At 36.3% G+C, this 22,914-nt stretch overlaps 1 protein-coding gene across 49 annotated transcripts in view; it reads right to left on the bottom strand.

Moving 5' to 3' along the window:
* RIMS2 (regulating synaptic membrane exocytosis 2) overlaps positions 1–22,914 on the bottom strand; it is a 469,796-nt gene that overhangs the window by 83,038 nt on the left and 363,844 nt on the right. For 16 of the 49 annotated variants that reach the window (XM_065054186.1, XM_065054187.1, XM_065054172.1 and 13 more), the window contains 2 exons: positions 16,101–16,136; positions 11,093–11,193 (listed from right to left, as the gene is read on the bottom strand). The exons of 15 other annotated variants lie outside the window; for them this stretch is intronic. In XM_065054186.1, the coding sequence (XP_064910258.1) occupies positions 11,093–11,193; positions 16,101–16,136 (137 nt within the window). The remainder of the gene's footprint in view (positions 1–11,092; positions 11,194–16,100; positions 16,137–22,914) is intronic. 18 more of the 49 variants (XM_065054195.1, XM_065054202.1, XM_065054178.1 and 15 more) reach the window with 3 other exon arrangements.

Raw genomic sequence — 22,914 nt, 5'->3', positions numbered from 1 at the left:
CAAAAAGCCTGTTAAGTATTTCAGTATACTTGATGGTTTGAGACCAGAGATATGAACTTTCTCTATGTAACATCCATATATGACTTTCACCAAATTTATCCTGCAACACAGCACCTTCAGAGGAATTCATGCTGAAGAGAACATCTGGATTGACACATGGGCCATCTGGTGAGTGCTTATTGCTGTAAGCAGCACTGCCTAAGGACTATAAATAACACAATTACTCAAGAACAGGATATAAATACATCTTTGTATGATTCCACTTTGTAAGTCCTCAAATCCATCGATGTTAAAGGGTAGCCTCCAAAATCAAGCATAATTTGAGGGAAGGTCCATAACCTTTTTACTTCATATCTCATTTTCACTGATTATTGGCATACATCTTGGAAAATCCCTGTACAATAAGAAATACATGAGCTCAGCTAATAATTAGTCTATAAATTTTCTGCCTATTCATGTCTAGCTAAAGAGGAAACGAATCTGCGAGATGTAGATGCCACCATCTCCTTATCCTTCCATAGGCAAGTTAAACTGCTTAGAAAATCTTACTTTTCCCTAAGCTGTATTTCTTCAGCAGCTTTACCCTCGTCATATTGCAACTAGGGGAAAAAAGACTGCAGGGGGATCCTGAGCATGCAAATCATTTATAGGGAACAGAAGAACTGAACTCTGTTTTTCTTTTTAGTCATTGTGCTTTGGTTCTCAAAGAGGAAGTAATTCAAAAACAAGTATTACTTATGTCTGTCATAATGCATTGTAAATACTATAATAATTTACCTCTTTGCTTGCTTGTAAGGTTAATTTGAATTCACTTTTACAGAAAATATGCGACACCTATTAACATTACTTACAGCTTCAACTTCACCACATAAACCACTTTAACAGTAGGATAATAATATGTAACATTTCCCGAAAATAAAGAAAAAAAATAATTTAATTGAACCTATATGAGAAATTTAGATCATTTCACAAAATAGTTATCTATTTTGGAACTGTTCTGGGGTCAAAAAATTCTGTGAACATTTTTAAGACCATTAATTTCTATGAATTATTAGAACTCTTGAAGGTATTTTCATTTTACAGGTTACTGCTTACCATAGCCCTAGCATAGCATTTCCTAAATTTATGTGACTAGAAAATAGCTTAGAAGTGGAAAAGGAAACATTTCTAATTGCCTCCTAAAAAACACCCAAGTTACTTCTTTACAACTCTGGAAACCGAAAGTCAGCCTGTTTACCAGAAGTGAATTTACATTATTGTCTGTCAGATACAGTCTTTTGAATATTGTTTTTAGAATAAGCAAAGTGCATATTTTATTAATTATATAGTTGCTTAAGGTTAAACTGACTATAATTGTTTATTACCTGATGGCATGTGTCACTCAAGAGAGAACAGAGATACATTCATGTTTTAGTAACATCTCTGTTACTGAAGCGTTGCTGAAGGCTTAGAGGCTTAACGAAAGACCTCCCTATGCTGAGACCCCAAGGTCCTAATGCTACTTTGATTAACTCCATTGTGCAGAGACAGCTTTTACAGAATAATGGTGGTTGTTACATACCCATCCAAATCCTTCATACGTACTACTTGCAATATGGATACTTGAAGTGACGGGTATATTCATAAAATTAACTGCAAGAGATTATGTAGTTAAGATACTTCAAAAAAAAGAATCAAACAAATGCAATGTCTTAGGGAAATCTGATAGAGATACCTAGCTTTTTTCTTGCAGGACAGATGGCAAAAGTTCCTCAAGACCACAAATCTGCTGTTTGGAAAAACGTTGATAAACTGGGAAAATTTCTGCTGATAAATTTGGGGCTTCTATCAAAAACAATCAACCCATCTAATAAAGAGAAGCACTGACAAGAGACTGAACTGAAGAAAACATGCCCACTGCTAACACCACTTCCCAGGGCTCATCACTCTAGTCACAATTAGAAATGGTAGCAGTGAGCTCTGGGGGAATCCTCCTGGCCGAACCGCGGGGGCAGCTCCCCACAGGACCTCCCAGCAGAACCTCTTCAGCCCACCGCGGGACGGGAGAGCCGGGCCGGCAGGGGATGCACCAGGCGAGGGGCCGGCAGCTCTCCTGCCCCAGGCCTGCAGTGCTCGGTGGCCTCTGAACCACCCCTGTGAAGCAGCCAAAAATCCTGCTTCCTTATTTTGAACCCTACACATTTAAGCAGGCTCCATGCAAGCACTCCATTGGGACTTCAGGTCTATCCTTTCTACTTGCGTGCCATGCTTTCCTTGATTTTTCAAGGTCAATAGCCTAGCAAATTGATCTAGAAAACATGTTTCCATCTAGTTGGAACCATTGCTCTGCCCTTGTTATCTTTCAAATTTGAATAATGTACTTTCGGCACCTATTCTGCCTGGCACAGAATTAAGTAGCACAAACTGCAGCGTCGTATGATATGTTATCATATTAGAGATTATTATTTATATTTCTTGGAGCTACCTGACTGTTGCAGCAATTCAATTAACTTCATATATTCTCTATTTCTGAATGTCAAACTTTGGCACCCAGATATTTAGTACATACTTTCCAGTTATTTTTCTTTTTTGTTTTCTGTAATTTTATCATTTATTATCAGAATAGCATCAGTTTCAGTATATCTTAGATAACTAATTCAAGCATAGTCACTATTTTATACATTAATTGTTACTCCGTTCATCAGCATCTTGGAACTGTACGTCTTAAATTCAGATAAGAACTGTAAACAGAAATTATTGAGTTTACTATGAAAAGATAGCCCCTGTAAACCAAAATAGACTAACAGTTTAGCAATTCACATGTCCATACAAAGCAGTTCTGAAAGGAAAATATCTTCTATTACAAAACAGATAAAAGGATTTAAAATAAATTGCAGTGATTACTCTGGATGGAAGTTGGTCAAAACTGTACCCAGGTGATTTAAAAATGTGATTATTAATGGAATGGTTACAATTACTTACTTGAATCTGACTTCGATAGAAATCTTTTGATATGTTTTGACATATATTTTATCTATAAGTGTTCGATAAAGTGTTGTTTTTTGTTTGTTTGTTTGTTTTTTCCTGAAAACTATTTGCTTTATGCAAAAGAATATTTAACTTATTACTGTAAGACTAAACCTCAATTGTAAAATTGTAAGGTTCTTTAAAAACACTTAATAATGTATTAAACCTCTGCTTTCTAGATATATGATTAGCAATAGAAGCTTACACAAAAACTAAGAAAATGGCTGATAACAGAAAGTACCTGCTGACAGATAAAGACAGCCAGTATCAGTCTGTTTTGAGATGTTTGTATTTTAGCTGTAATTATGATATGAGAATGCAGTATTTGTCTTAACCACAGTATTACATTTAAATATACCCGAAATAATCTATTAGAGATTTGATGTGGACTGTCTTGACGTGGACAGTCAAGATTAAAAAATAAATTAGAAAGGCATCAAAACAAAAATAAATTAAAAGAGAGCTTGAATTAAATGAAAAAGAAAAATGACAGCAACAGATATCTTTTCTGAGAGTCTGCATATCATTGACTAAAGAGGAAAATACTGGAAATCACACCAATCCATACCTGTATTCAAGTCACTAAATTACTTTTAACCCATCAACAAAATAGTTCGATAAGAATAGAAATAAAAGATATTTTATACATTATCATGTTTATAGAGCTCAAATCTAGAATTCTGAATTTATTTGACCTAGCTACATTTTCAAGCCTTATAACTGAAACTTAAATCCTGTATTTGTAGGAATCAGAACCGCAACATAAACAATTTATTCCACAAAATTTTTTACATTAAAAATATAATAATTGAAATGATTGAAAATATAAATGCTATCAGCACTATGGGCCAGAGAGATTCTCTCTGCCACTGAGTAGTTAAATTCCTTACCTACCACAAATGAGCATGATTGATCAGGTAATCTGAGAGCTCACAGACTGCTGAGAGTGACAGGACCCGTCCATCCAGACGAGACAGCTGGTTTAGCTATCAAGCAAGCTTCTTGTCCAAAAACACAGCTACTGACTAGTCCATAGGAAAGCACAAAAGCTATGGAACAAGTAATAACTAAATAGTTTCCTCATATGAAGAATTCTTTGTCAGCCTAATTGGTGTTTGGTTTATTTCCTGAAGCAAAGAACTTATTGGTGTGGAGGTGGGGAAAGGGAAGATGAAGGGGAAGACGAAGGGACCCCATAAAACTACGCACAGCTATTCCCATTCCTAAGCCTATCAAATTAGGCCCTTAGTTTTACAGGTATTTTATAGAAATTACCTGCATGGAATATTTGTGTGTAATATTGTCAGTGTTAATATTTGCCCTCTCAATTATTCTTCAGCATAGTTCCCTTCTAATTATTTCTTCTTTCCAAGGTTTGTCCAGATCTAAAATTTTAAAATTTATACTGGTATGTGGAAAAGAAATGTATATAAACCAGATTTCCAATTGCTGCACTGTTTTGAGGGACTATGGCTATCTAAACTACACTCCATTTTTTATTCAATATTTTGAATATTTCTATTTACATTCATAACAACAGAAGTTGTAAGGAACAACTACAGGATCAAAGAGGTATATTAATAATCACTATAAATTATCAAATTATTTTCAAAATCAACATAAATCAACCGCAGCTTGTATACAGTAAGAATACCAAAGTTCTCATTGTCCTATTACCTTGGATGTTTGTTCAACTCCCTCTCCACAAGGATTTTGAGAAGGAAAGTTGCAAGTTTCTTCTAGCAATCTTTGTTGTTCTGTTTGGATTTTTAAGGAAGAGACAAGGGCATTCTCAAAACACCATTAAATATCATAGAATCATACAATCATTTTGGTTGGAAAAGACCCTTAAGATCATCAAGTCCAACCATAACCTACCCTAACTCTAGAACCTCGTCTAAACGTCTTTTAAACACCTCCAGGGATGGTGACTCCACCACTTCCCTGGGCAGCCTGTTCCAATGCCTGACAACTCCTTATATGAAAAATTTTTTCTTAATATCCAATCTAAACCTCCCCTGGTGCAACTTGAGGCCATTTCCTCTCATCCTGTCACTTGCTACTTGGGAGAAGAAACCAACACCCTCCATGCTACAACCTCCTTTCAGATAGTTGTAGACAGCAAATAAGGTCTCCTCTCAGCCTACTTTTCTCAAGGCCAAACAGCCTCGGTTCCCTCAGCCGCTTCTCATCAGACTTGTGCTCCAGACCCCTCACCAGCTTTGTCACCCTCCCCTGCACTCTCTCTAGTACTTCAATGTCTTTCTTATGATGAGGGGCCCAAAACTGAACACAGGATTCAAGGTGGGGCCTCACCAGTGCTGTGTACAGTGGCACGATTGCTTCCCTAGTCCTGCTGGCCACGCTATTCTTGATACAAACCAGGATGCTGTTGGCCTTTTTGGCCACCTGGGCACACTGCTGGCTCATGTTCAGCCATCTGTCAAGCAACACCCCCAGATCCTTTTCCACCAGGCAGCTTTCCAGCCACTCTTCCCTGAGCCTGGGGTTGTTGTGACCCAAGTGCAGAACCTGGCACTTGGTCTTATTAAACCTCATACAACTGGCATCAGCCCATTGATCCAGCTGGTCCAGATCTCTCTGTACAGCCTTCCTACCCTTCAGTAGATCAACACTCCCACCCAATTTGGTGTCATCTGCAAACTTACTAAGGGTGCACTTGATCCCTTCCTCCAGATCATTGATAAAGAGATTAAACAGAACTGGCCCCAATACTGAGCCCTGCGAAACACTACTTGTGACCCGCCACCAACTGGATTTGGCACCATTCAACACAACTCTTTTGGCCTGGCCCTCCAGCCAGTTCTTTATCCTTCACAGAGTACACCTATACAGACCATGAGCTGCCAGCTTCTCCAGGAGAATGCTGTGGGATATGGTATCAAAGGCTTTACTGAAGTCTAAGTACACAACATCCACATCTTTTCCCTCATCTACTAGACCAATCACCTTGTCATAGAAGGAGATCAGGTTGGTCAAACAGGACCTGCCTCTCACAAACCCATGTTGACTGGGCCTGATCAGTTGATTTGCTTGTATGTGCCATGTGAAGTCACTCAGGATGATCTGCTCTATGACCTTCCTGGGCACCGAGGTTAGACTGACAGGCCTGCAGTTCCCCAGATACTCCTTCTGACCCTTCTTGTAGATGGACATCACATTTGTCAACTTCCAGTCAACTGGGACCTCCCCAGTTAGCCAAGATTGCTGATAGATAATGGAAAGTGGCTCAGTGATCACCTCTGCCAGCTCACTCAGCACCCCTGGATTTATTCCATCTGGCCCCATAGACCTGTGGGTGTCCAAGTGGTGTAGCAGGTCACTAAACATTTCCCCTTGAATTATTTGGGCTTCATTCCACTCCCCATCCCTGTCTTCTGGCTCAGGGGGCTGGGTACCTGGAGTACAACTGTTCTGACTATTAAAAACTGAGGCAAAGAAGGCATTTAGTACCTCAGCCTTTCCCTCATCTTCTGTCACTATGTTTCTCCCCACATCCATCAGGGGATAGAGATTTTTTAATCAACAACACAGCTCAAAGCATACCACAGCAGCTGTATCTATGACACAACTACTTACTGCAGGTTTCAGAGGAAAAAGGCAGTTCTTGGACACTTTTGGACATTATGACACAACTAAGAGTTAAGGAGATCTGCTTCTGATGTATTCAAACTCAAGATCTTCCACCTCCAGTGTTACAGCTCTTACCTTTTCCACATTCTGTCACAAAGATTACCCACAAGGTGGTACTTAATTAATTGTTGAATCAAAGTGTCTCAGCCTGAAGAACTGCAGTTTTTCAGTGTCCGCATGCTCCAAGGGCATTTCAGTTGCATCTACACTACTCTGATAAACTAAGTGCATGCTTAACTCTTCCACAGCTTGTCTTGGTTTTGCTAACAGGTTAGAAGATCACAAAGTAACACTCTAGCGTGCCTAATATACTAGTCTCCAACACCAAACACAGACAATGATGCTCATATCTAAAACTTGAATTGTGGTTACTGATTAACAGTAACTGTAACATAACATACATCAGATGATGTATAAAGTTTCAATTTGATCATCAATATGAATCATTAGAGTAGAAAAGCCCTCTTTGGTCTTCTGTATTATTCTCTATTTGGTGTACTCTTTTCTACATTTGGCCAAATAATCTTATGAGTATTTCTGCAAAAACTTCAGTTTTTATCTGGTCTTTTACCCCAACTTCAGTCCTTGTTGCTCTAATATACTATATTCCTAATTACTACATTACTGACTATTACTAATTGCTATATTATATAACTGGATTTCTCTGCCTTTTTGTAGGTCATTATTTTCTCCTAATAAAACAAATAAAACGAGCTTCATGATACTTTGAGGTTTAAATGTGTATCAGCTATTTGCCAGTCTCTGTCTTACCTTTGTTCCTAAAGAAAACAAACATTTTTCACTGTTCTAACTCCTGCATAAATCCAGCCCCCTTTACCTTAGCATTCAATGCTTTTAGTTACTCAGACCCTTTTGTAGTGGCTATTATGGCCTGAGTTGATGGAATTCTCTCTTGATTATACACTGATTTCACACTGATTGCAAACACTTCTAGGACTCCATGTACTACTGAGAATAAAGTAGTAATAAAGCTTTTCAACTCTCCCCAGTAAACCCACTGGGCACATTTCCAGTCATGGAGGCAAAGGAGGAGGAATAGCACAATTCCTCCCACCCTTCATCCGTCCTTGGTCAGCAGGGATCCCTGAACCTGAGCAGTGGTGGGAATGGCCAGGGGAAGGAGTAACTCACCAAACACACCGCTATCGATTTGTTTGGTAGAAGAGCTAATGGCAGCAGCACCAAGCAAGAACCAAGGCAGAGAGATTCAAAGAGGTTTTAAGAGGTAGTTTGGGAATTGATTTCAAAAGCCAGTTCAACCAAATGTGAACAAAGTGAATCTACCATGCTGCTTGCTTGGCTCCTCTGGGTTCCTATCTTAGCCCTTCCCTCTTCACAGTGCCTCCTGCTTAAACACTTAAAAACTAGGAAGCTTAGTTTTATGTTTAACAATAAACTAGTCCTAGAAAGATTCTTGAGGAAAATTACCTAGATCAGGCTGCTGTTGCAGGGCTACAGTATGATAAATGGCTATTTTTTTCCTCTGGTGGAACACTCTTGTGTTACTATGCTTTTTTTTTCTGCATTACCAGAACTCAGGTTTTCCTGCATGTCAGCTTCTACCAACACTGCCATTCAGACTTCAGTATATATCCTATTTAGTACAAGTCTACTAGTACTCAATATTCAGGTGTTCCGATACCAGAAATACTTTTACCTAATCCTTAATGCCCACACTGTTTTTCCACTCATGTCTTCTTAGTTTTAAGTATGTTTACATGAAATAAAATATATTGCTTGCTTTCTTTATGTCTGTGCTGAAAACATACTAAGCAACTTCTGCATTTAAGGGAATCTCTCTTTTACACAATAGATAGCCTGTGAAACTCAATGTATACAAAGTATTATGGAACCAGAATACTTAGTTTTCTAAAAATAATGAGACATGTATAGGATTAATTTAAAAAAGTTTACAATTTTATCAGTCATGAGGAAAAATTCAATTTCATGGGAAAATTCAATTTTATTTATCAGCAGCTTCTAAGAATAGAGATGCCTGCAAGTAAACTTTTCCCACAGGCTTCTCAGTGTATGACTATGTACCATAGAATTGTATGTACCTTCCTCTAAAGCCTCTAGTACTGACTTCCAGAGGTAGAACAAAACTAGGGCTATAATACAGGATGCCTATTTTAATATTTAATATAGCTTCTACTGGTATAGTTTTTGCTTTCTCAGCAAGGAAGGATCTTTTTTCTTAACTCAAAGTAATCATGAATCAACATACAGTTGGTGTTGACTTCCATTTAAAGAAAGAAATAGAACAGAAAGGTAAAAGAGAATTCCATGTGGTAGCTTTCCTGAATATCACTTAATGCCTACTTAATGACGTTTTTCTCAGGCATGTCAGGCTTGAATGCCTGCTTGTGCCTGTTGACAGATTTAAAAAATTCAAGTCATTGTATAGTATGCAGAACATGAGATTTCAGTCAGCATTTGACATATGTGTTTTAGTTTATGATTCCAGAATAATTTTTGTAGAAACCGGGTAGATAAACTGAACTTACTAATTTTCTGTCTCTAGATAATATAAGCACTTAATTAAGGGGAACTGAAGCAGTGGTGGTAAAAAAGTGAAGATGGAACTCTCACATGGTTTATGAGAGTTATAGTTCTCATATGGCTTTAAAATTACACAATTTTAAGAATGCATTTTGAATTAATACATATATATGAATATTCAGTGTCTAGTTCCACAAGCTCATTGATAGAATAAATGACTCATTTTCAAATACTGAAACTACACTTTGGCTGAAGAGTAAATTAACTGTTTATTTCTGGAGACAGTTTGTTTGATGTGTGCAATAAATAAATCACCATATTCATAAAATAATTACATTTATAATTTTCCTTTTTAATACATTCCAATAATACTGAAGGTAAAATTTAATTAAAAAGATAAAAGATGTAGAGTGAGGCCCAATAATATGATGTAGTTGAAATGGAAAAACAGAGATAGGAAATGTTTCCTTAGGTAGTTATACTCTATCCAGCTCCTTCACATGAGAGCCCATTTTCTCTATACTCCATATCAGTCCTACTTCTGATTCAAATTTCAGTCCAGCATTGAGGGAGCACGAAAATTGGCAGAATAACTCTGGTTATACATACAATACATAAAGTCATCTTTTTGTGGTACATACAATCATAACACTTATGAGGGGTCTGTTCACAGTATTATGCTCATCTCTAAAATGTAACACCTTTCAAAGCCAACAATATAGACACACCTGAAAATATTTTTGCCATAAATGTCAACATAAAACAAGCATCTAAACATAACAGTATACCAAGTCTCTCCTATATGTTCATAAAAATTCCTATGCCTTCTGTAGTAAAAACTACATTTGTAAAATACCCAAATAATCATGCAGCACATCCACAGAGTTTTTAAGTATTCTAAGCCATTTTCATGGTTCTTTTTCTTTTGTCAGTTCTATTTTCATTAACAGTGTTTTCCATTTTGTCATGGGTTTCGTTAAAGCTCTTTATTTTCCCACACAGAAATGTACATTCTAGAAAGTAATTATGTAAAGTATATTAGCTTACATTATCTGCAAAACTAATAATAAACAAAACTTAATAAATGGGATCTTTTTCTTGTCTTCAAATATGAAATGTGTCAGTATACAGTAACTTTGCCCATCCTTGGTGCAAGGAACTACATCCTGGAAATAAAAGTCTAAATCAGAATTCTCTTCCTCAGCCAGCTTTTATAGGTCAGAAGTCTCACGTTTCCCACTTACAATCTGACCTCAATTAATGAAGTCCTTTAGAGGACACTAAATTATTTTTGTATAATAGAAGTTTAAATTGAAAATATCTTGATTATTTTAATTAACACACTGTATATGACATGACCCTGTTCCAGATAGCAGGAAATTTTGGGTAGTATATTTGGGGCTATATTACTATGAATGATTCAGATTTTTGGCAAACTGCCACAGCTGGGGTGGAAGCTTGTGTTGATGCATAAAATACTTTTTAAAAGCTAAACTGCCACTATAAAACTAAGTAACACTACATCTTCCAGCATTCAATAGATCAAAATAATGCTGTGTTCAACAAAATGAAAGCCATGAACATGTTTCAATAGCTCTCATTCCATCTGTCACTCAATAAACCTCTTTTTTTTCCTTCTCTTTGAGCTTTTAAATCATGGCTCTATTTTTCATTCTACTGGATAATTACACTGCTACTTTTATTTAATTTAACCTCCCCTTCTTAAATTTTAATAATCAAGAACACTCTGTGTTAAGGGTTCTCCTGCACATTTCCAATAATTTTATTATAGACACACAAGAAACTTTCACTGAAGAAACAACCTGCCAGTCATCTATTACTTTCTAAAAGGGTATTGGATATTTCAGTTTAGCATATTTTGTTGCTTTTCAAAACAAAACTCCCTTGCCTTAGAATGATAATCTTGTTCCAGCCTGGAATCTGATCCTGCTACCTGTTTGTACTTGCTGATTTTCATTTGGCGATTCCTCTCTTCTACATCAATTGCACCTGTTAAGTTAAAAAGAAAAAGAAAAAAAAAGAAAATAAATACACAAGCAGTTCTCAATGCCAGGTTTCAAGTTATGCTCATGGAAGTTTAAACAGAAAGAGATGAAACCTGATTTACTTAAATTACGGTGTAAATAATTTTACTTTCTGAATTACAATTTTGCAGAAAACATAAAAATTGTAAGAGGAGGAACACAGTAGATAAGTATTTCAGCAGAATCTTGATAAGTGTTGTATTTTCTACACAATTCAAATGAAACCAGCTATGTGGAAGAAATGAATGTAAATGGAACAGAATAGATAGTTACTATTTCAAAAAATTCAAGAGAAACTGAGGGTTTTTTTTGTTTGTTTTTTTTCTTTTTAATAAAAATTAAAAGGAATGGAAAGACAACCTGCTTATTTTTGGTGGAGATCCTGGTTCTGCATTTGTTACAGTGTGATACCAGCATTTTTATAACAAATTTCTAATCAAGTAACAACCACAGTCTGGCAGACTTTTCAATTACCATTTGAGCATATTCTTAGTATGCTCAAAACAATTTAAAGAAGTACAAACGAATGCTAAAGAGCCACCCAGTGGCATCACTGTATTACATTCTAATGACACACAGCTTCAAGAATGATTTCAGGTTTCACTTTCCTTGGACCAAATGCATGATTAGTCTCAGTTAGAGATGAGTTCTTACTATATGACTGCAGGCTGGTTTCAGCTAACCGGTAATGTAACAACACAATTTACTATGTAAAATAATGAGGAATTAAGTGCCTAAGCTGAGGTGGAAGAGTGAAAAATAGAAAATTGAGAGGAAGACAACAGACCAGAATTAAAAAAAAAAAAAAAAATCTTAAAACAAAATATGATTAACTATTATACACACACAGGCTTGACTCTCTTCCACTTTTACATGGCATAAGCCAATAATAGTTCATTATCCACTGAATACTAAAAAGCACTCATTTTGCCTGATATTTGTCTTAAACGTTCCATAATTTTAACACAAAAGTTGTATAGGATAAAAATTTTATAATCCCACTAGTCATAAATCAAAGTTTCTGTATATTATACATATGAACAATCTGGACTTTTATTTATGGAACTGAGAATGAGATAATAGATTTCAGTATAGTGTATAAATCTGATTTAAATTGTAAACCTCAGCTCTAAGTCATAATCTAAGAGTAAAGCGATGCTTTGCACGGGGCCTCTGCAGGTCCCCTGAGCTTTGTGTTTTCTTTCTTGTCAACAGTAATGGTGGTAGTGCATACAAGGAAACCTGCCTGCTAAATCTTGCAGCACTTTGGGGGAAATCTAGAAGGAAGAGGGTGAAAGGAAGAGGGAAGGCAATAAGGCTAAACTGTACTGTTATCTATAGACCCTCTGGCTTCTGATTTTTGTTTTTGAACTTTCAATTTTTTCTCCCTACAAACAACATGAATAAAAAACCTTCATAAGAACTTTTAAGAAAAATGAAAATAAACAAAAATGAATGAAAAAGAAAAAGCAATACTTTATAGGGAGAAATAAAATGAAGAAAGAAAAAGCAGATGAAAATTCCTAAAATAATATATATTCTTTCCTGTCACAATTGTCCTCAACCATTACAGGCCCCAAAGCAAGACTTGCTAATGTATCTTTAAGATGAAGTAATTTTTTTAAGGATCTAGTTAAAAGCTCCAAAGATACATTTTCTCTCTTGCAAACAAAAGCTTTAAACTGGAAAATATATTTCTTTCTTCAATGACAGAAGTAATACATAATTAGTTTTGAAGTAAAATACTCTAACTTTTGCTTAAAGAAAGAAATCATCTTTTGCTGAAATCATAACATTCTGCAAATCTACTTGTCCTTCTTCCATAATGTAACAAAGGAGATGTTTTTCACCTAAAGGGAAATTCTGTCTATTGTTCTTATGAAGTGTTTTTAAGAAAAAATCATACACATTCTGCCAAATTTCAGGAAATTACAATAAGTGATGAAACAACACCTCCTGAGCATAAATTAGAAATTTCACAATTACTTGTGAAAATATTCATTCTTATCTATGATCATTTGGCAAAGTGAAATTTAGGTTGACAATTGCTCATGGTCTACAAAGCCAAGCACTCCGAAATATGCAGTTGAAAGGGAAGTATAACTCAAAATCCCTTAGTGTGAGTCCTCTGCAGCAAAATAAGCAAAACTGGTGGCATATTTTGATCTCGGAGAAAAACAGGTTCACAAAATTTAGGAAAAAAATTCAGTTCTCATAAATGCTTATGTAACTGTAAGTAAACGTAAGTGAATGTAACTTGCTATGTATTTTTGCAACTGCCTTCAACGGGAAAGTTAATTCAGTTACATGCAAAAAGAGGGAATTCTGAGGGCAATGGGAAATTCATAGTGCAGAAGATTAGCTTTGGTTGTACTATGCATGGAGCTGACACGCAGAACAAGTGTGCAGGGTGACCGGGTGCTGCCGGCTGATCTCGATGTAACTAAAGCGAGACACAGCTGTAATCTGGATGGTAGTAGGAAAGGTGGTGAGAGTGTCACAGCACTTGCCGTTCATGGGGTCAGCATGCTTGCATGTCACACTAAGTGGCGGAAATGCAGGGCTATCATCATCACTTCTGCTGGCAATTCTACACTTAGCTGAAACCTATGTGAGGATGGTTAGCAGAAGCAGAAGGTACTTCCAGAGAGTTCAGTGACTGAGTTAGGAAGCTTCAGCTCCTAACAAGATTTTGGTAAGCAAGGCTGAACATCAGTCCTATACTAAGGACTCCATTGTAATCAGGAGTTGTATATAGAGTGTGTGTAGACAAATCAGAACTAACCTCAGTCTAACTATTAGTTATCAATAGTGCTGAAAATATAGGAGCATAAGCTTTTGCAACAGTAGAACAATGCTGACTGAGCCTCTGTGTTACTCAGGTCCTTAGCTACAGCCCAGAACAAAACATTTTCAGGACTATAGAGACTGACACTAGAAAAATTAAAGCTACTTCTGCTATACTTTCACGTACTGCCATGATGTACCAAAGAGTATACAACCAAATTTTGGCCAGGCAAAAGTGAGTTCACTTGTATATTTCTGCCTAAACTTCCTTCCAGAATTTTACTTCTAGATAGTAGCTGTGCCTTCAACAGAAATATCCAATGACACAGTCAAATTTCAGCCACAGGAACACAAAAATTATGAATGACTGATGGAAGAACAAAGTCTGGTTTTACTCACCAAATTCAACCGTGATCATTATGCTGTAGGCAACATTTTGGAGCTTTGCTTATTTTGAACAACTCTCTAACGTTTTAAAACCCATGGCCCAAAGGTTAGCTCAGTGGGGTTTTCATCTGTACAGGGAAATTCCTGACTGACAAAAAGACAGCTGCTGATTCAATACCAGCCATTCTCCACTATTTGTAGGAGAGAATGTGCTGGGGGTAAGCAGCACAACTACAGTGCAAACACAGTCCTGAAATGCCAGAGTAAAGCACCCAAGTCCTGTGCGCAGCAACCCTGTGTCAGAGCCTAGCACTAATGACTAAAGCAAATTAAGCCTTAGGTCGCATGAATTGTACCTTAACCTTTTTTACCTATGGAAATGTAACTAGTAGAAAGGGAAGTGCAGGTAAAACATCAACTATAGGATATTCAGTAATGAAAGAAGAGAAAATGTCTCAAGGCACAGACAAAAAGGGTGCCTTGAGGCTGCAGGAGCAAATCAGAAGAGCAAAAGAGCCCAGATGCCACGAACAGGAATGAATAAGCAGAAGTGCCACCAGGAAATCAAGCAACCTATAGAGACCAAAACCCAGTAACAACTGACAGGTAAGCCTTTCTTCAGAGACATCCAGCTCGAGTCGTAACTACTATTGCATATCATACATAGTAGAAAAAGGAGCCCTGATTCTTTTATTAAAGCAGAACCTAGGCATGAGGCCTGTTTGAGGTGGCATGTGCATAATTCCTACTGTGGTCTAGGTGGGGGCTGTATAACTCCTACAGCAGGACTCAGGGCAGGTTCCAGCTTCGAATGCAAACTGTTATTTTCATGTTTTAATTTGAAATGAGATAAGATTTAGCTACTTCACCTTTAAAGCTTTCCTCATAACTGAAAACTAAACATCTGTTTCCTGCTATTTTAAGGGGCTGTAATCAGTGGAGGTAAGCAGTCATTCAGTTCAGTCTGGAGCTAAAGACTGCTATTTGCTCCTCAGGTCAAATATTGGTTACTCGCTCAGGTAAGACTCTTGGGCTGATAGCCTGTGGTTAACACCAGAGGAAAGAGGTACAACAAAATGGCCTTATCCGGCTCAGCCTAAGCAAACCCACCTATTTAAAAAATAAAACTGAAACTACCTGGGAGCTATGGTTTTTTTCATTCTTTCATTGCCTTTTCCAGTGGGAATTATTAAATTATCCTGGGTACTATATATGCTGGTGATGGCGATGTGATTGGAGAAGGAGTTGGCTGTACAGTGGGGCTTCTGGGGCACAGAGAGAGTAAAAGGGAAATCTGGGTTATGGAAGTAGCATGGAGTTTGTCTTAAAATATTTGGACCGGTTTTGTTTTGGATAGGCATGGACAAGAGAGATACAAAATTTTGGAGGCACAGCAGCACAGCCATGGAGGAAAATTAATGATGAGGGGACTACAGAATCACTGATATTTTAGAAGTCAGAAACCTGTAATAGAGATTAAAAAGACAGTGTGCTGGTGGGAACACTCTGTGCCTGGAGTGGGGAGGGCAGAAGGTTTACGAGAGCCTGATTCTGGTTTCTTTCTTCCATTTCCTAGTGTCTATTATGAAATTGCCAAAATACATTAAAATGGTTATCCAACTCTATGGCACACATTTGCTTAAAAATCAAAGAACTTAAGGGCAAAACCATGAAAATATTTTTAATAAGTCACCCTACCTGCATCCCCATTCTCTGGATCTGCTTTCTTTTCTTCTATAAACAAATGAAAGCAATATGTAAAACAAAAAGAGGGGGAGAGAGAAAATGCAGAAATAATAATAAAAGTAATATAAATCATGCATTAAGAAGGAAAAAAGAATAAAATCCAACAAATTAATTTAAATTTATGAGTTTAGTCAACCAACCAAGTATGGTGCTCTACATCCAGAGGCATAGTCACTGCATGCTGGTGTATACTTTTGTGCGCTCTTATGAAAGACTTATTAGAGGGAACTCATTGGGTACTTCGTGCACTTCCAGAATCATTAACACACTCAACACAAAACAGAGCAAAGCAGGTGTCAGACATAGTTACTTTACAGTTTCCTTGAATAGGATGACATAAAAATAAAAGTAAAGAATTTGCTTGTGCTGTATGTTTTATGCAGTGCACACACAATATGCAGTCTAATGGTTCAAGCATAGAAATTGAATGTGTCAGAATGGTTTCCAATAATTACTTTAAATCTTCATTGGTTTAATATATTCTCATAGCTTCTAAAGGTTAAAAGGTTTAATGATGATATTACGGTAGCTTGTCTTAGAGTTAAAAAATGATGAAGAACAAAAGACACTAACAGCAATACTCAGAACCCAATTCATGCACATAAATCCAGCTAACTGATGCCAACAAATATTCTGAATGCATATCAAAGGTTGTAAATGGCTCAGGGCATTTCTCTGTCAGAAAGAAACTAAAATACTTTGGATCCCTATCAAATAGTTTGGCAGCCCATAAATACTGCACTTCGAAATCCAAGTTTGGTAATTAATGTGAAAGAATTTTAAGTCAAATGAAATTTATTTAATTAGAAATACATTAACTTTTAAACAGACTCTCTTTTCTTACTCTAAGCCAAAATGATATTAAATTCAATTAAAACAATCCCATGAATATGGAGCAACAACCCACAAGCTACAAACCCAAAATAGCATGTATTATAAGAATCAAAAATTTTTTCCAGAATTTTTGGTTATTGAGGGTTGCTCACAAAATTATGATCTACTTTACAGAACACAGACTGAAGAGGGAAACAGAGCTGTTATATTTTAAAGAAATACCATTTTGTAGATGGGTATCAAAAAAGAGGATGAAGTGATACTCAAAGAGAAATCATATTGGGGCAAGGTAGAAGTGTAAGAAAGAAAAATATGCTCCCACAGAGAGCATAAATAATGTACCACACTTTGATAGGATCTGGCATCCCATCCTTTACGGGATCAAAGTTGTTCTTCTGCTGGCAACTCCTAGTGGAACTGTTAGGCAAATTAATGGGAAACAGATATGGCAAGTCATAAGCCTATGCTTTTGAAAAGGAGTGGATACCAAATGGGTTCTTGAAACCTCTCTTATTCCCTGACCTTTCCTGCCCCATCCTGTACATTTTATAATTAAGGCCTTTTGCATTCTTCTGCTTTCGGCTTTAGGTATCTTGGCCTATTTTATCTGTGTGGGTTGTGGATATTGCTAGGAAAATAGTAAAAAGAGAGAGATAGTCATGTTTGCTTTTCAAGCTTTTTTTTTGTTGTTGCTTTTTTTAATTGTAGTCACCAATATAAAAGCTACAAATACACCACTGTCTTCTATTGCCTCACTACTTTCTAAGGCAGAAAGCAATTTTATAGCAATACCCCTGCTCTAACACAATGCAAAATACGTGAAAGTAAAGTAAGTTATTAAAATACCCTTGAGTTTGAGCTCAAATAGAATGATGACATTTCTAAGTTATTTCATACACATGATGAAAAGAAATCTTTACTTTGTCTGCAATATCATCTTAATACAGAAATCTAAGACTATATAGGATAATTCCTTTTGTTAGATGCCTAGAAGTCCATCCATCCATATGTCTGGAAGTCTTTTAACCATGAGTCTTTAAATAATGATATTGTCAAAATAAGCAAAACTTGAAACCTGTTTGACTTACACTTGTTCTTGCTCCATATTTAAAAAGTATATTGAAAAAGAATGCAAAATTGACTTATAAAAAAAAGAATACCATAGTATTAACAAGCATAAAATTCAATTACATTTTTGAATTTTAAAGTGTAATTGAAATGCTGTGACATTTATTAGAAATCTCTACAGTGAACAATTCCTTTAGATTTTTACAAGAAAGGTCCACACAGTGGATCCTATTCTCCAAACTGAGGTTTCTGTTGTATTGTGAAGAGCTGTCTGAAGAAGTACAAGAATGAACAGAAGATTGAAGTGAGAAGGATCTTACTTGGGTGGGAAGCAGCAGAACTGAACAATATTGGTTTTGTCCATTGACCAAATAAAACATTGCTATTATAACTTCTCAACAGCAAAGATCTTCACAGCAGCTATGGGCCTAGTCATTGCCTCTTAAAAGAATTAAGAGCAGGTTCAGAATACTGATACTAAAGCAATTAATGCTTTTGGTTTCCCCAATTATGAAGTGCTCAAATAAAAAAAAAGTATATAGAGTCTTAATGTATTGAAAATGCTGAAAACCAATAAATTACCATGAGATCATTCTAAAATGTCTCAAACTGAATAATAAAAAATGACAGTCACCAGTCATTCCTAAAAATCTTCATGTATTTCTGTTTACATGATTTCTTCAATAACATCACATTAGTCAATATTTTTTGGCATCACTTGAAATAACCTTGGTTTACAAAGTGAAAAGCATATACTGTATCCTGTGTGTAATTACATCAATTTAAGAACTAAAGTTTTTTGGAAGTAAACAAGGTGGAGAAAAAAAACAGGTGCTTTCATGAAGGAGACATTTCTGTATATTATAGAAAATAACTAAATATTTTCAGCTTAATCAGAATATAGATATTGATGAAATACAGAGATGAACTATATGATTTGAGAGATTGAAATGATGAAAGATCTTATCCCAAAACCTTCTTCCACCATCACAGTTGAAATTGCTATTATAATGACCACTGACATTTCATAAAATAGTAGACACAGCTATGTTCCCCTGGTCCTGTAAGGGTCTATTCTTTTCAACAGGTACTAATATATATAATAGGTATCTAAAAATCTAACATGTATCTGGAAGATAAAATGAACACAAAGGAATTCTGATCGAGAGACTCATACAAGAGCGGACTTAGCAAGAACTAAAACTGATTTTAAATGGCTTTGATATTTTATTGGAAATGCCTTAACTCAATGAGCTCTGCTGTTCTGATGGGAACCTGGAGGTGCCATGGCCAAAGCACCCTAGCAGGCTTCACCCACCTCGCCCCAAAAGTCCTATAGAGCAGGGACCCCATGTACCTTGCAGCAGAACATGACCATCTCTGTACATGTCCAAACAGAGTAACAGTTCCACAGAAGAAGCAGGATAGGAGACTTTTCCCTAGCCATGGATACTGAAGGCAGTGTTGAATAATTGCTCAAAAAATTGCTGGCTTCCTTGGGAAAATAATGGGAAGTTTGACTCTGCATCCCTAAATTTACAACTGTGAGGTGCTGGGCTTAATAGTCTTCCTCCCAGGGTTTCTCCCTTCTCTCACAGCTGACTGCCCCAAAGTTGAGCTTAGAGCCTGCTTCTAGGGACATAGTTTAGTGCTAGACTTAGGTTAGGTTACAGTTGGACTCAGTGATTCTGAGGGTCTCTTCCAACTGAAATGATTCTATGATTCTATTCTATGATTCTTGAACTGTCTCTCCTGCAATGAATTTTAGCTGTGCAGGGAGCAGTTCAACAGGTTGGTTCAGGATAGTACTTTCACCCAAAAAAAGAGATTTTCACCAGAAAAAAGATATTTGCATCAGCTCAAGCAGAGGCCTAAAATAAACCTGCTTTATTGAAAACTGAATCTGATTTTTCAAAGTTGTGCAAATTATTAACTAACATTTTATTTTAAAAATCAAATGTATATATAGGACCCTAACTTTTGGTAGCCAAATTTCTTACTAAAGATTTCTTTGGAAGTGCTATTTATGAGAATACAGGAAAGCCGATTTTATACTGAAAAAAAATCCTTAGAACAATATTCTTATCAAAACAGGCAAAGGAAACAAGATTGACTTGTAAAAGCAAAATCTAAGTTATTTGCTTTGAACATCAGAAGTTGTCAGTTAAAGGTCTTGCACTCAAAGGATGCCACTTCCTCCTGTTTCCAGAGCCCTTCAATTCCAGTTCTACCTCTAAGAAATTACCTCTAAGTTTTGTCATTCTGGCTGTCTACAATATGAAAAATTTAACTGTCTAACTGCTACAGATCAAGCAAAATACCAGGTGATGTGTGATATAAATGGTTGCTGACCTCTGCTCCAGGACTTTATGTCCAATATGTGGCAAATATAAAAAAACTATCGTTGCAGTAAGCAAGGCCTTTCCAAAAAGTCTGTGATCCAAGTCACAATCTGAATGAAAATAATATGGCTGACACCTACAGAAAAGTGGAACAAGAAAAAAAAAATAAAAGGTTGTTTAAATTTCTTTTTATTACTGTTTAAATGAGAATGAATTGTCAATGACTGTCCATAAAAGGGATTGCTAGAATGAAGACAATTTCAGTTAGCCAGCTTCCTAGTGGGGGAGCATGCTTTGCATTCCTGTTTTCTATTTGAGAATTGCTTCATGGGTTTGTTGTTTTTTTCTTCTTGGCTTCAAATTTAACACACTAAACAATGCCTGAAACCCGGAGGACATTTCTCACCAATTAAACAAAATTTAATCACAATGCTTAAACCATGTTAACAATGTTACTTCGGATTATTTGCAGAATACGTGGCACTACTTAGTAAAAGAATTGAATAAGATGGTGTGGCGATCTAGGCCAGAAAGTTAAAGAATCTCTGGAATCACGGGTCAGCTCAGGTCTTCATCACTAGGGTTAGATCAGGGCAGCAGGTAAAGTTCAAAGGTCTTTTGAAGCATGCTGGGAAGTTCCATTTTGCATGTTTATTAAAGTAATGATTAGGGTGATGACCAGCTTTTTTTTCTCTTTTATTGGGGTGTGGATACTTTTCCAAAGTGATTTTTGCAGGGTGCTCTGTGGTATTTGTCCTTGCTGCCTCATACAAATATTTACATATATTTTTGGGGCTTTTGAAAAATACTGAGTGTCAAGATGGAAAAAGAAAGAAGCAGTAAGAGGAATATTACCTAAACCACCCCATTTCACTTCTCCAAAGAGTTCTAGGACATCTTTCCCATACAAATGCTATGCAATAGGATTTTGAAAATACAAAAGAAAAAATATCTTAGGAGTCAGTGGGTGCTTACATTCTGTCCTCATAAAAATCTGTTCATATTGGCCATGCTATAAATTTTGCATTGTCTTCAGGAAAGCCAGAGCACAGTCTTATTGTAAGGCTCTCCAACATCCTCTTTGCCAAGCGTGCAAGCTCCTCAGAGTCCCACTGCTGGTGTACTCCACAGTACAACCACAGAATAATTCACATTCTGACACAGCCACTTGAAAACATGGGCACAAACACTTGATGATAACTATGCCTCTGCATCCAGAAAAGCAAACAGCTGTTACTAGAGATTCTTCAGCCATCCTAAGAATGCAAGACATTTTCATTAGCATCTTAAGAATGAGAAATATGGTCAAAGATTAAAACAAAAAGAAAAACAATGGTGGTGATTGGTGTGTGCACCTGCATGTACAACTCAGGAGAATTAAAAATTCAACTAGGAAACCTTTACTGATTTAAAAAAAATATATGTAACACTAATCTGTCTTTTGCACAATTATGCTCTCATTTGTAATTATATAATCTGACATTTTTACTATTTTTTTCTTCAGCAGACTGAACATCAACCTTCATTTATGTGGTTCAGTACAGATGGCTATTTCAGGGGTTGGATTTTGAGGCCTTTGGTTTCTGGTTTTAATTCTAATAAAAAGTAAAAATAAGGACAAACAGCCTCCCAGCCATCCAACATGATACATCTATTTTCATGCTAAATATATTTAAACTGAATTTTGAATTTACCTATCCCTTAGGCTTTTGTTAACTAAATACAGAGTTAGACATTAAATTTAGTCTCAGTCAGTGCAAGGTATCAGACTTTAAACAGGCCTGTCAAACTAAATATCACAGAAGCCTACAGAGATCCACAAGACATTTAATAATATTTGTGTTAAAATGTTACAAATTCCATCCAGAAATTTATTTTCAACATAAGGAAGACTAAAACAAAACAAACCTCCATTCTGGTCTTTAAAGACAAGTATGTAGCTGACTATAGGTGACACACTGTGTGTCACCGACAATAGGTGTGTACTGACTATAACAATGAATTAAAAATAGAGGGGTGTCATGTTCTGTTTACAAAGCGTAAGGATATCACAGTAGATTCACTCTTGGAAGGCTTGAAAAACCTCTCATGATGCTGTAAAATAAGAAAAAAATCCAAATAACTGTTCTTTTTGTCTTCTACTGCTGTTGATCTCAAACTCTCTCAGTCATACAAATTTTTTGCCTTTGCTTTCTCCAACAGTTTATTTGCAAGACCTTTCTGCTGTTTGCTCCTCCATTGTTCAGGCATATGAGCTCTTCCAGTTTGGTCACCTATCTTTAATAGGATTTTTTTAGTTTTCGTAGGCTTCATCCCCAGCAATCACATTACTATAAAGAAACACCATTTTCCATAAAAATTATTAAAAAAAGTTTTAAAGTCCTTGTCTATTTGAATTTCATTCTCAAAGTTAGCAAAAACTCTAATCAATCCTTCAAGTGCTCTTAACAAGAGAGCTTTGCTCCAGATGTTGCAGAAAAGAGCTGTAATGTCTATTTCTCTGTCTTTCATGGCCCTTTAGA

Source organism: Columba livia, chromosome 2 (genome assembly GCF_036013475.1).
Source record: "Columba livia isolate bColLiv1 breed racing homer chromosome 2, bColLiv1.pat.W.v2, whole genome shotgun sequence".
NCBI classification, from domain to species: domain Eukaryota; kingdom Metazoa; phylum Chordata; class Aves; order Columbiformes; family Columbidae; genus Columba; species Columba livia.
This window is presented reverse-complemented; position numbering and strand designations above follow the sequence as displayed.